The sequence below is a fragment of the Pseudorasbora parva genome, chromosome 8 (genome assembly GCF_024679245.1).
Source record: "Pseudorasbora parva isolate DD20220531a chromosome 8, ASM2467924v1, whole genome shotgun sequence".
NCBI classification, from domain to species: domain Eukaryota; kingdom Metazoa; phylum Chordata; class Actinopteri; order Cypriniformes; family Gobionidae; genus Pseudorasbora; species Pseudorasbora parva.
This window is the reverse complement of record NC_090179.1, coordinates 49193711-49208710: the sequence shown is the minus strand read 5'-3', so window position 1 is coordinate 49208710 and position 15000 is coordinate 49193711. Positions and strand designations below refer to the sequence as shown.

At 46.7% G+C, this 15000-nt stretch overlaps 3 protein-coding genes across 4 annotated transcripts in view; all 3 read right to left on the bottom strand.

Moving 5' to 3' along the window:
• Nucleotides 1-746, bottom strand: part of gap43 (growth associated protein 43) — a 21787-nt gene extending 21041 nt beyond the window's left edge. Inside the window, exon 1 of the mRNA XM_067451490.1 lies at nucleotides 512-746. Within this exon, the coding sequence (XP_067307591.1) occupies nucleotides 512-541 (30 nt within the window). The 5' untranslated portion in view covers nucleotides 542-746. The remainder of the gene's footprint in view (nucleotides 1-511) is intronic.
• Nucleotides 1-15000, bottom strand: part of lsamp (limbic system associated membrane protein) — a 509713-nt gene that overhangs the window by 299026 nt on the left and 195687 nt on the right. The gene's annotated exons all lie outside the window — the stretch shown is intronic.
• mpzl3 (myelin protein zero-like 3) overlaps nucleotides 9235-15000 on the bottom strand; it is an 11468-nt gene continuing 5702 nt past the window's right edge. The window contains exons 2-7 of one of the 2 annotated variants that reach the window (XM_067451924.1): nucleotides 14667-14836; nucleotides 14000-14210; nucleotides 12725-12878; nucleotides 10102-10162; nucleotides 9823-9919; nucleotides 9235-9754 (exon numbers count right to left, since the gene is read on the bottom strand). In XM_067451924.1, coding sequence (XP_067308025.1) covers nucleotides 9836-9919; nucleotides 10102-10162; nucleotides 12725-12878; nucleotides 14000-14210; nucleotides 14667-14836 — 680 coding nt within the window. In that variant the 3' untranslated portion in view covers nucleotides 9235-9754; nucleotides 9823-9835. Of the gene's footprint in view, nucleotides 9755-9790; nucleotides 9920-10101; nucleotides 10163-12724; nucleotides 12879-13999; nucleotides 14211-14666; nucleotides 14837-15000 lie in introns of those variants that run through there. The other variant, XM_067451923.1, reaches the window with a different exon arrangement.

Genomic DNA, 15000 nt, shown 5'->3' with positions numbered 1-15000 from the left:
ACACACACACACACGGATCTTTAGAGCATAAAACCATCCATCACTCCATAAAGCAATAATATTCCCGCTTGAGAGCATAATTACATCCAACTTTCATCTCCAGAGAAATCATTATAATTCCTCTGAGACACTCATGTGGAGACACACACACACACCACACCCTGAAACTCATCACACACACACACCAGCATCACTACTAAACTCATATAAACTCATATCAGCACGAGCATCAAACACACACACCACACCCTGAAACTCATCACACACACACACACACACACACACACACACACACACACACACACTCCAGCTTCACTACTACACTCATATAATGCAGCACCAGCATCAAGCACACACACACACACACACACACACACACCTGACAGGTACAGTCCTGATTAAACACTGCTCTTTACAGTGTGTGTGTGTGTGTGTGTGTGTGTGTGTGTGTGTGTGTGTGTGTGTGTGTGTGTATGACAGGTTACAGTAATAGCAATAATGGTATATTTACCGGTTTAGTTCTCCTGATACAGCACAGCATCCTTTATCCGTTCAGCGTCTCGCTCTTCTCTTCCTTTTCTCTCTTCTCTCTCTCTCTCTCTCTCTCTCTCTCTCTCTCTCTCTCTCTCTCTCTCTCTCTCTCACACACACCGGCTGTATCAACAGCTGATGATTCTGATGCTTAAACTCATCACAGTTGAGCCTCAGTCTGTCTGTCTGCGCTGCCACTGCCAACAATGAGAGTAATCCCACCCTATAAACCCCCTCCCTCACACACACACACACACACGCCGGCGCGCGCGCTCACACACCCCCCTCCCCCGGGCTCGCGCGCGCGGCCCCGCCCTGCTCTGACCACACTCTATATGAATGATTGAACAGCTTCAGTCTGTCCCTGTGAGTGTGTGTCCGTGTGCGTGTTGGTGTGTGTGTGTCCATTGTAAGCCACATTAAAGCTGCCTTGTTGGCATGGCAACGGCTGTGAATGGATGCCCATGCGGTCCAGGGCGTGGATCCGGCGGGATTTTCTCCATCCACACATCTCAGGGTCACACACACACACGCACACACACACACGCTATACCTACCCATCACAGGAAACATTCTGCATTTTTACTTTCTCAAAAAAAACTCCTCCTGTGTGATTTATAAGATGTTTTCCTCATGGGGACCAAAAAATCTCCCCACAAGGATTTCGGATATTGCCATCTTTGTGGATATCCTTCTATCTTCCCTATTATCTGTTTCAAATCACCAATTAGTGGACTAATAATCATTATTGCAGTAAAAGTACAGAAGTATTTGTTTTCAGAAGTTCTTCAGTATCAAAAGTAAATGTCCTTCTTTATGTCGCCGCATTATTGTATTATAGTTGTATAAATGCACATTATGCCATCATGGTTTAAGCCAGTCAGTGACGCTCCATCTGACACACTAGCAGACGACTAACTTAAACTCATTTAAATACTTGTAGAAAAGTTACAAAGCTGCTGTCACTTTAAGGCCGAATGCACGGATCCAATACACTGATACACATCTGATATTCTCACACTGTTCCACTTCTCTTTCTCCCAGACGTTTACATTTTTAATATTTTATAAGACATGCACCAAGTGTATGCCAACTAAACTAATCTTGATTTTTTTTTAAACTGAAACATGGATTCTCAGGATGTCTGGAGCACACAAATGTCATCTGGCACCAGATCCAGACAGCTAAGAAGGAGAAGAAAGACCTATAAATCAGTGTTTAATAAATGCTGTGAAATCATTGAACTTCACGAGACTCTACAAGAGTGATTCCTGAAAGGCTTTCTGCAAAAACCCAAACACCTTTAAAAGAAGAAAAAAAATCATCACTGACTTTCAAAGCTGCGACAGAAACGACTTTCCACTTCGAGGACCTTGATAGAAATGTAGTGGAGTAAAGAGGACGATATTTGTCTTTCAGATGGAGTGAAGTTAAAGTCAGAAGATTACAGAAAAAATAATACTCCAGTAAAGCACAGAGACTCAAACAGTGGACTTCAGTAAATGAGCTGAGGGACTGTCCAGCTCTGCGCATGAGTGTGTGTGTGTGAAGGGTACGTTTAGGGGTAGTGTAAATGTGTGTGTGTGATGGGTAGGTTTAGGGGTAGTGTAAATGTGTGTGTGTGTGTGTGTGTGTGTATAGCCCCTTTCCCACAGCGATTCCGGCAAATACACAGATAATTTGTTCCCGGGCCGCTAGATTTGGTCCATTCACACTGACAGCGAAATACCGTAATATGTGCGCTCACACACAACCCGTAACGGCCCCGGGTCGAGTTGTTCACACAGCGCTCGTTCCGGGTCGAACCCCGCAATGTTACTCGGTCCCCGACCCGGGTTCAGTTCGGTAATCAATCCCGGGACGTGGTGCTTTCACACATAAGGCGACCCGGCAATGCTCCGGGAATATTACGGGTCCGACCTGCAGTGTGAAAGGGGCTTAACAGTGGGAAAGTCCTCAATTATATCGGGAGAAATCAATCCTGATGTCCGTTTATCTGATCGTTCCCTAAAACTGGGATTCGAGGTCAAAGGTCATCGCACCACAACGAAAGGTCATCTTGAGAACCGGTTGTTCATGGCATGTTGGAAAATTACGGGAAAATGTCCCTCCAAACCTGTATGACCGACTTACATCAGGGTCCAGTGTGTGTGTGTGTGTGTGTGTGTGTGTGTGTGTGTGTGTGTGTGTGTGTGTGTGTCATCAGTAAATGAGCACAGATTAATGTTCTGGAAGCTGCACCTGCCGGATTGCAGAGACGAGTCACAGCATCGACTTCATGACATCATGATGACATCAATATTACATCCAGTAATACACACTTCCTGCAAAGCGATGATGCGTTTCTCATGACAACCGCCGTCCTCTGAGACTTAACAGCATTTGCATTTTGCTGATTCGGATCTTGTGTGTGTGTGTGTATATATGTGTGTGTGTGTGTGTGTGTGTGTGATGCCTTCAGTCTGTATCAGGCGCCCGAAAACGACTGCACCTCCACCCCCGATCAGGCCGGCAACTGTTGCCACGGCAACCACACGGAAACGGCATCCTCTGACTCCAGCTGATGGTGAAACTCCATCCATCTAGTGTGTGTGTGTGTTCACAGGACCCCATGGACACTGCTGAATCCCGTATCTCCGCTTATGCACCGTCTCCATGGCAACAGGCCAGAGCGACATCCAGAGCGGATGACTAACACACACACACACACACTCGTGTTGGATGCATTAGAGAGGTGTGACTCGCACTAGGCTCTACGATATCAGGCAAAGCGTCAAAACTCCTTTTACATCCACAGATTAATATTGCACTGATATTATAAAGAAAAATGGCTTGAGATGCATGACAACCAATAATAAACTGATCACATAAACAGAGAGACGAAGCCAATCAACATAAAACCATTTGATCATTATCATAATCATGTGAACAGAAGAGAAATATTAATAAAATAATATCAAGACAGATCCAAAAGATCTCCACATCTGCTAAATGAAGGACCACAGGAAGGTTTTGATGGCACTGAAGAAGCATGTCTGGATTCCAGCGCCCCCTGGTGGCCATAAACCCCACACTCCACGCAATCGGATGGGAAGCGGGACAAATCACAACACTTTTTTAGAGAATTTTAGGCAGCTTTTAATAATAATAATAACTGGTTTTAGCTAAGGCGGCCAATCGATTAAAATATTGAATCGTGATTAACGACATTGAATTGTCGTGGGTTAACTCGCAATTGATCACGATTGTCATGGGTTAGCTGACGATTAATCACATGATTGTCGTGGGTTAACTCGCAATTAATCACGATTGTCGTGGGTTAGCTCACGATTAATCACATGATTGTCTTGGGCTAACTCGCGATTAATCACATGATTGTCCTGGGCTAACTCACGATAAATCGCATGATTGTTGTGGGTTTACTCGCGATTAATCACATGATTGTCGTGGGTTAACTTACAATTAATCACGATTGTCGAGGGGTTAGCTCACGATTAATCACATGATTGTCGTGGGTTAACTCACGATTAATCACATGATTGTTGTGGGTTAGCTCACAATTGATCACATGATTGTTGTGGGTTAGCTCACGATTGATCACATGATTGTTGTGGGTTTTACTCACGATTAATCACATGATTGTTGTGGGTTAGCTCACAATTGATCAGATGATTGTTGTGGGTTAGCTCACGATTGATCACAATTGTTGTGGGTTAGCTCACGATTAATCACATGATTGTTGTGGGTTAACTCACGATTAATCACATGATTGTTGTGGGTTAACTCACGATTAATCACATGATTGTTGTGGGTTAGCTCACGATTAATCACATGATTGTTGTGGGTTAGCTCGCGATTAATCACATGATTGTTGTGGGTTAACTCACGATTAATCACATGATTGTTGTGGGTTAGCTCTCGATTAATCACATGACTGTTGTGGGTTAGCTCACGATTAATCACATGATTGTTGTGGGTTAGCTCGCGATTAATCACATGATTGTCTTGGGCAAACTCGCGATTAATCGCATGATTGTCGTGGGTTAACTTACAATTAATCACGATTGTTGTGGGTTAACTCACGATTAATCACATAATTGTCTTGGGCTAACTCACGATTAATCACATGATTGCTATGGGTTAACTTACAATTAATCACGATTGTCGTGGGTTAACTCACGATTAATCACATGATTGTTGTGGGTTAACTCACGATTAATCACATGATTGTTGTGGGTTAACTCACGATTAATCACATGCTTGTCGTGGGTTGACTTACAATTAATCACGATTGTCGTGGGTTAACTCGCGATTAATCACATGATTGTTGTGGGTTAACTTACAATTAATCACGATTGTCGTGGGTTAACTCACGATTAATCACATGATTGTTGTGGGTTAACTCGCGATTAATCACATGATTGTCGTGGGTTAACTCGCGATTAATCACATGATTGTCGTGGGTTAACTTACAATTAATCACGATTGTCGTGGGTTAACTCACGATTAATCACATGATTGTCGTGGGTTAACTCACGATTAATCACATGATTGTCGTGGGTTAACTCGCGATTAATCACATGATTGTCGTGGGTTAACTCACGATTAATCACATGATTGTCGTGGGTTAACTCGCGATTAATCACATGATTGTTGTGGGTTAACTTACAATTAATCACGATTGTCGTGGGTTAACTCACGATTAATCACATGATTGTCGTGGGTTAACTCACGATTAATCACATGATTGTTGTGGGTTAACTCACGATTAATCGCATGATTGTCATGGGTTAACTTACAATTAATCATGATTGTCGTGGGTTAACTTACAATTGATCACGATTGCCGTGGGTTAACTCACGATTAATCACATGATTGTTGTGGGTTAACTTACAATTAATCACGATTGTCGTGGGTTAACTCACGATTAATCACATGATTGTTGTGGGTTAACTCACGATTAATCACATGATTGTCATGGGTTAACTTACAATTAATCACGATTGACGTGGGTTAGCTCACAATTAATCATGATTGCCGTGGGTTAGCTCACGATTAATCACATGATTGTTGTGGGTTAACTCACGATTAATCACATGCTTGTCGTGGGTTAACTTACAATTGATCACGATTGCCGTGGGTTAACTCACGATTAATCACATGATTGTTGTGGGTTAACTTACAATTAATCACGATTGTCGTGGGTTAACTCACGATTAATCACATGATTGTTGTGGGTTAACTCACGATTAATCACATGATTGTCATGGGTTAACTTACAATTAATCACGATTGACGTGGGTTAGCTCACAATTAATCATGATTGCCGTGGGTTAGCTCACGATTAATCACATGATTGTTGTGGGTTAACTCACGATTAATCACATGATTGTTGTGGGTTAACTCACGATTAATCACATGATTGTCATGGGTTAACTTACAATTAATCACGATTGACGTGGGTTAGCTCACGATTAATCATGATTGCCGTGGGTTAGCTCACGATTAATCACATGATTGTTGTGGGTTAACTCACGATTAATCACATGATTGTCATGGGTTAACTTACAATTAATCATGATTGTCGGGGGTTAACTTACAATTAATCATGATTGCCGTAGGTTAGCTCACGATTAATCACAAGATTGTTGTGGGTTAACTCACGATTAATCACATGCTTGTCATGGGTTAACTTACAATTAATCACGATTGTCGTGGGTTAGCTCACAATTAATCATGATTGCCGTGGGTTAGCTCACGATTAATCACATGATTGTTGTGGGTTAACTCACGATTAATCACATGATTGTCATGGGATAACTTACAATTAATCATGATTGTCGTGGGTTAACTTACAATTGATCACATGATTGTTGTGGGTTAACTCACGATTAATCACATGCTTGTCGTGGGTTAACTTACAATTAATCACATGATTGTCGTGGGTTGACTCACGATTAATCGCATGATTGTTGTGGGTTTTACTCGCGATTAATCACACGATTGTCGTGGGCTAGCTCACGATTAATCACACGATTTTCTTGGGTTAACTCACAATTAATCACAATTGAAGTGGGTTAACTCACAATTAATCATGATTGTCGTGGGTTAGCTCACAATTAATCATGATTGTCGTGGGTTAGCTCACGATTAATCACATGATTGTTGTGGGTTAACTTACAATTAATCACGATTGTCGTGGGTTAACTCACGATTAATCACATGATTGTTGTGGGTTAACTCACGATTAATCACATGATTGTCATGGGTTAACTTACAATTAATCACGATTGACGTGGGTTAGCTCACAATTAATCATGATTGCCGTGGGTTAGCTCACGATTAATCACATGATTGTTGTGGGTTAACTCACGATTAATCACATGATTGTTGTGGGTTAACTCACGATTAATCACATGCTTGTCATGGGTTAACTTACAATTAATCACGATTGACGTGGGTTAGCTCACGATTAATCATGATTGCCGTGGGTTAGCTCACGATTAATCACGTGATTGTTGTGGGTTAACTCACGATTAATCACATGATTGTCATGGGTTAACTTACAATTAATCATGATTGTCGGGGGTTAACTTACAATTAATCATGATTGCCGTAGGTTAGCTCACGATTAATCACAAGATTGTTGTGGGTTAACTCACGATTAATCACATGCTTGTCATGGGTTAACTTACAATTAATCACGATTGTCGTGGGTTAGCTCACAATTAATCATGATTGCCGTGGGTTAGCTCACGATTAATCACATGATTGTTGTGGGTTAACTCACGATTAATCACATGATTGTCATGGGATAACTTACAATTAATCATGATTGTCGTGGGTTAACTTACAATTGATCACATGATTGTTGTGGGTTAACTCACGATTAATCACATGCTTGTCGTGGGTTAACTTACAATTAATCACATGATTGTCGTGGGTTGACTCACGATTAATCGCATGATTGTTGTGGGTTTTACTCGCGATTAATCACACGGTTGTCGTGGGTTAGCTCACGATTAATCACACGATTTTCTTGGGTTAACTCACAATTAATCACAATTGAAGTGGGTTAACTCACAATTAATCATGATTGTCGTGGGTTAGCTCACGATTAATCACACGATTGTCGTGGGTTAACTCACGATTAATCACGCGATTGTCGTGGGTTAACTCACGATTAATCACACGATTGTCGTGGGTTAGCTCACAATTAATCACAATTCTCGTGGGTCAGCTCACGATTAATCACATGATTGTCGTGGGTTGACTCACGATTAATCACATGATTGTTGTGGGTTTACTTGCGATTAATCACATTATTTTCGTGGGTTGGCTCACGATTACTCACATGATTGTTGTGGGTTTTACTCGCGATTAATCACACGATTGTCGTGGGTTAGCTCACGATTAATCACACGATTTTCTTGGGTTAACTCACAATTAATCACACGATTGTCGTGGGTTAACTCACGATTAATCACACGATTGTCGTGGGTTAGCTCACAATTAATCACAATTCTCGTGGGTCAGCTCACGATTAATCACATGATTGTCGTGGGTTAGCTCACGATTAATCACAATTCTCGTGGGTCAGCTCACGATTAATCACATGATTGTCGTGGGTTAGCTCACGATTAATCACACTATTGTCATGAGTTAACGCGCAATTAAATCACAGAATTCTGACTTTACAACTCGTAATTGTGAGTCAAAAGTTTTTTTGTGGTAGTGGGACGGGAGAGGTTTGAAAATCCACTTCCCTGTCACCCTCTAATGTGAATGAAGTAATAGTGAGAAGAGAAAAAACAGGAAAAGGCATGTCGAATGTGAGGTGAATTATCGTGAGATAAATGCAGTACAAACGATTTCACTGTAGTGACTAAAACTGATGGAGAATTCGGGGAATGAAAGGATGCGGGATGGATTATGGGCTAGATTCTGTGGACAGTCACTCAGCTCATTTACTTAAGTTCACTGTTTGAGTCTCTGTGCTTTACTGGAGTATTATTCTTTCTGTAATCTTCTGACTTTAACTTCACTCCATCTGAAAGACAAATATCGTCCTCTTTACTCCACTACATTTCTATCAAGGTCCTCGAAGTGGAAAGTCGTTTCTGTCGCAGCTTTGAAAGTCAGTGATGATTTTTTTCTTCTTTAAAAGGTGTTTGGGTTTTTGCAGAAAGCCTTTCAGGAATCACTCTTGTAGAGTCTCGTGAAGTTCAATGATTTCACAGCATTTATTAAACACTGATTTATAGTTTAGAGCAAAATGGAAGAAGACGGATGTCCAAATGCTCATTTAGTGGAGGATTCACATAAACAAAGTTGTGTACTTTTACTCCAGTAATGAAGCTTATTAGTCCACTAATTGGTGATTTGAAACAGATAATAGGGAAGATAGAAGGATATCCACACCTGTGAAGATATGATGTTGTTGGGAATAATCCGGTGGGATGAGCATCATCCAGTTTAGGAGAGAGTGATAGGAAGGAAAAAGGCCATTTGGATAAGAATGGAAAAAGAGGAAATCTGGGAAGGAAAATAAGGAAAGAGGGATTCATCGTCCAATGGGAAGGGTTCAGGTGAGTCGGCTGTGTGTGTACAGGCCTGCTTAGAGCTCAAATCTGTTAATAAACCATCGTTTCTGGAGATTAAGGAGATCACATTCAGATTGATTTCATTTAAATGTCATTTAATTATATTTTCTATACATTTGCTGTAGCACACTTGACCTTAAGCGTCGGCGAACACAGCATTTAGAGACATTATAGCTGAGATTAGCATATTTCAGCATTAGCTGAAAGCTTTAATCAAACAGCGTCAGTAATGAAACTTTAGAAGTGCTAATGCTGTATGTGAAATATCAAAAATAATTAGTTCTTAAAAAAATTGTTAATATTTCATATTTATCTAAACAAAATAGCATCTGTACAAATGTCTTAATGGGGTTGAATAGAATCAGCCAATCAGATCACCCGAATCTGTCATGTGACCGACGGTGGCTTCACTGATGTCGAAGCTTTTCCTTTAATTAACAGATTACAGTAACAGTCCATCGTTTGTGTCATAAATAACCACAATCAGCCACTCAAACAGGCAATGACATCTGGGTTTATCAAACTTTAGCCATGCAAGAACCACACACACACACTCACATACAGTCTCACACACACACACACACACACACTCCCTCTCACACACAGTCCCTCTCACACACACTCCCTCTCACACACACTCCCTCTCACACACACTACCTCTCACATACACTCACACACTCTCACACACTGAAGGAGTTCGTCTAACACTGTGATTCGGCGTAAGTGTGTTCGTGCTGTTTCTCATGCATGTAGTCGTTGTAGTCGTCGTCGTCATATTCAGAGCCCTGAAACACACACACCACAGTCAATACAGATAGAGTCAAAACAATTTAGGATTTACACACACACACACACACACACACACACACACACACACACACACACACACACACACACACACACACACACACACACACACACACACACACACAGCCCCTACACCTACCCATTGCACACACACACTTACCTTAAAGTAACAGCAGGACACAAAGGGCTTCTGTTCCGTCTGGCCGTATGAATACTCCTCACTGTCAAGAGACACACACTCGTCACACACTCATCTAAAGCCAGTGAGCTTCTCGCACTGGCCTCTCTCACTGGCTTCACTCACTGGCCTCTCGCACCGGCCTCTCTCACTGGCTTCACTCACTGGCCTCTCGCACCGGCCTCACGCACTGGCCTCTCTCACCGGCCTCTCGCACTGGCTTCACTCACCGGCCTCTCGCACCGGCCTCTCTCACTGGCTTCACTCACTGGCCTCTCGCACCGGCCTCACGCACTGGCCTCACGCACCGGCCTCACGCACCGGCCTCTCGCACTGGCTTCACTCACCGGCCTCTCGCACCGGCCTCTCTCACTGGCTTCACTCACTGGCCTCTCGCACCGGCCTCACGCACTGGCCTCTCTCACCGGCCTCTCGCACTGGCTTCACTCACTGGCCTCTCGCACCGGCCTCTCTCACTGGCCTCTCTCACCGGCCTCTCGCACTGGCTTCACTCACTGGCCTCTCGCACCGGCCTCTCTCACTGGCCTCTCTCACCGGCCTCTCGCACTGGCTTCACTCACTGGCCTCTCGCACCGGCCTCACGCACTGGCCTCTCTCACCGGCCTCTCGCACTGGCTTCACTCACTGGCCTCTCGCACCGGCCTCACGCACTGGCCTCTCTCACCGGCCTCTCGCACTGGCTTCACTCACCGGCCTCTCGCACCGGCCTCTCGCACCGGCCTCACGCACCGGCCTCACGCACCGGCCTCACGCACCGGCCTCACGCACCGGCCTCACGCACCGGCCTCACGCACCGGCCTCACGCACCGGCCTCACGCACCGGCCTCACGCACCGGCCTCACGCACCGGCCTCACGCACCGGCCTCACGCACCGGCCTCACGCACCGGCCTCTCTCACCGGCCTCTCGCACCGGCCTCTCGCACTGGCCTCTCGCACTGGCCTCTCACTGGCCTCTCTCACTGGCTTCACGCACTGGCTTCACGCACTGGCCTCTCTCACTGGCCTCACGCACTGGCCTCTCTCACTGGCTTCACTCACTGGCCTCTCGCACTGGCCTCTCGCACTGGCTTCTCTCACTGGCTTCACGCACTGGCTTCACGCACTGGCTTCACGCACTGGCTTCACTCACTGGCTTCTCTCACTGGCCTCTCTCACTGGCCTCTCTCACTGGCTTCACTCACTGGCTTCACTCACTGGCCTCACGCACTGGCTTCTCTCACTGGCCTCACGCACTGGCCTCTCTCACTGGCCTCTCGCACTGGCCTCTCGCACTGGCCTCTCGCACTGGCCTCTCGCACTGGCCTCTCGCACTGGCCTCACGCACTGGCCTCTCGCACTGGCCTCTCTCACTGGCTTCACGCACTGGCTTCTCGCACTGGCCTCTCTCACTGGCCTCTCGCACTGGCTTCACTCACTGGCTTCTCTCACTGGCTTCACTCACTGGCTTCACTCACTGGCTTCACTCACTGGCCTCTCGCACTGGCCTCTCTCACTGGCTTCACTCACTGGCTTCTCTCACTGGCTTCTCGCACTGGCTTCTCGCACTGGCTTCTCGCACTGGCTTCACGCACTGGCCTCTCTCACTGGCCTCTCTCACTGGCTTCTCTCACTGGCCTCTCTCACTGGCTTCTCGCACTGGCTTCTCTCACTGGCCTCTCGCACTGGCTTCACTCACTGGCTTCTCTCACTGGCTTCTCTCACTGGCCTCTCTCACTGGCCTCTCTCACTGGCCTCTCTCACTGGCCTCTCGCACTGGCTTCTCTCACTGGCCTCTCGCACTGGCTTCTCTCACTGGCCTCTCTCACTGGCCTCACGCACTGGCCTCACGCACTGGCCTCTCTCACTGGCCTCTCTCACTGGCTTCACTCACTGGCCTCTCGCACTGGCCTCTCGCACTGGCCTCTCGCACTGGCCTCTCGCACTGGCCTCACTCACTGGCCTCACTCACTGGCCTCTCGCACTGGCCTCTCGCACTGGCCTCTCGCACTGGCCTCTCGCACTGGCCTCTCGCACCGGCCTCACGCACCGGCCTCTCGCACCGGCTTCTCTCACTGGCCTCTCGCACTGGCCTCTCTCACTGGCTTCTCGCACTGGCTTCTCGCACTGGCTTCTCGCACTGGCCTCTCGCACTGGCTTCACTCACTGGCTTCTCTCACTGGCCTCTCTCACTGGCTTCACGCACTGGCTTCACTCACTGGCTTCACTCACTGGCTTCTCTCACTGGCCTCTCTCACTGGCTTCATGCACTGGCTTCACGCACTGGCTTCACGCACTGGCCTCTCGCACTGGCTTCACGCACTGGCTTCACGCACTGGCCTCTCGCACTGGCTTCACGCACTGGCCTCTCGCACTGGCTTCACGCACTGGCTTCACGCACTGGCTTCTCGCACTGGCTTCTCGCACTGGCTTCTCGCACTGGCTTCTCGCACTGGCTTCACGCACTGGCTTCTCGCACTGGCTTCTCGCACTGGCTTCTCGCACTGGCTTCACGCACTGGCTTCTCTCACTGGCTTCACACACTGGCTTCTCTCACTGGCTTCTCTCACTGGCTTCACACACTGGCTTCACACACTGGTTTCTCACCGGGCGAGCAGCTCGATGGGCGAGTGATGGCTCCGAGCCGAACTTTGGGAGCACGGACAGAGCATCCGGCCCAGCAGGAGCAGCGTGACGACTCCAGACGGGACCAGAACAAACACCAGCAACACTCCCACATCTGTGAAGGCCAGCGAGGTTCCTGCGAGAAACACACACAGACACACACACACAGACAGACACACTCATTAGGACGACCTGAGGTACATCATGGGTTCGACTCCCAGAGAAACCAAGAACTGATCAAACGCTGAATGCAATGCAAGACGCTTTTGATTGAATGTACACTGATCAGGCATAATATTATGAGCACCTTCCTAATATTGTGCTAGCTGACCTGTCTCTGATGGACTCCACTAGACGGTGTGCTGTGTGATCTGGCACCAAGATGTTAGTAGCAGACCCTTTAAGTCCTCTAAGTTGTAAAGTGGGATGAATCAGACTTGTTCGGCTCATCCCACAGATGCTCGATTGGATTGAGATCTGGGGAATCTGGAGGCCGAGTCGACGCCTCAAACTGGTTGTTGTGCTCCTCAAACCATTCCTGAAGCATTTGTGCTTTGTGTCAGGAGCATTATCCTGCTGGAAGAGCCACAGCCACCAGAATACCGTTCCCATCAAAGGCTGAACATGGTCTCAGCAATGATTAGGTAGGTGGAGCGTGTCAAAGTAATATCCACATGGATGGCGGACCCAAGGTTTCCCAGCAGAACATTGGCCAAAGCATCACACTGCCTCCGCCGGCTCGCCTTCTTCCCATAGTGCATCCTGGGGCCATGTGTTCCCAGGTAAGCCACACACACACACACACCCCCGGCCATCCATCGGACACCTTTCTATCAGAACCAGCCTTAACTTCTGGAGCAGTTTGAGCTCCAGTAGCTCGTCTGTTTGATCGGACCCCACGGGCCAGCCTTCGCTCCCCACGGTCATCAATGAGCCTTGGCCGCCCATGACCCTGTGGCCGGTTCTCCACTGGTCCTTCCTTGGAGCACTTTTGATAGATACTGACCACTGCAGACCGGGAACAGCCCACAAGAGCTGCAGTTTTGGAGATGCTCTGACCCAGTCGTCTAGCCGTCACAATCTGGCCAAACTCGCTCTAATCCTTACGCTTGCCCATTTCTCCTGCTTCACACACATCAACTCTGAGGAGGAAATGTTCACTTGCTGCCTAATATATCCCACCCACTAACAGGTGATCAGTGTTATTCATAATGTTATGCCTGATCGGTGTGTGTGTGTGTGTGTGTGTGTTCTCACTCTGCGGCGTGACCCTGAGGACGGTATGGGCTGGCTCTCCCTGGAAGTCTGGAGGGTTTCGGACCGCACAGATGTACGTGCCGTTATCGGTCAGCGAGGCGTTGAGCAGCTGGATGGAGGCGTCTCCGCGGGACGGGCTGCCCAACCACCGCACACGGCCCCTGAAATAATCCTCATCTGGGGGGTACGCCTGAGACGAGAAGTGGAAGAACTGCAGAGGAACACAACACACACTGCAGTCAATGCACACCGAGATCAGTGCCTCTGGAAGAGGAGCATTTCAGGAAATTACATCAACTCATTATGATCTTTTATAACCGATACCGATTATTTGCGTGTTTATGTGCCGATAACTGATATATAGAACCGATATTTATTTATTTATTGTGTTATTTCTGTTTTTTACAATTATAGCAACAGCCCCCGACGTCAATACGTCTTTATCGTGACATGACACAATTCTCCAAACGTCCACAAGATGGAGCCCTGATGGAGTTTGGGTTCCTTTGGTCGCCTTTGGCTTGGCTTGCTCAGTTGGGGACACTAACATTATGATCAGAGTTATTCAACTAAATATACAAATAACATTAATGAATGAGGTCTTATTTAATTCTATAAACTATAATACTGATCTGCCTACGCTGGAGCAGCCCACTGAATAACTCACCAGTTTGGCAGGACCTCCGCTCTGGGGCTGGAAGCTCCAGTCGACGGACATCAGGCTGGTGACCCGACTGGAGGAGCTGAAGGAGCAGGAGAGGGTGATGGAGGATCCTCTGACACCGCTGAGCTCTGCAGGAGCCGTCACGGAGATCCCACACACACTCCTCACCAGCACTGACACACACACACAAAGAGAGAGAGAGAGAGAGAGAGAGAGAGAGAGAGAGAGAGAGAGAGAGAGAGAGAGAGAGAGAGAGAGAGAGAGAGAGAGAGAGAGAGAGAGAGAGAGAGAGAGAGAGAGAGAGAGAGAGAGAGAGAGAGAGAGAGAGAGAGAGAGA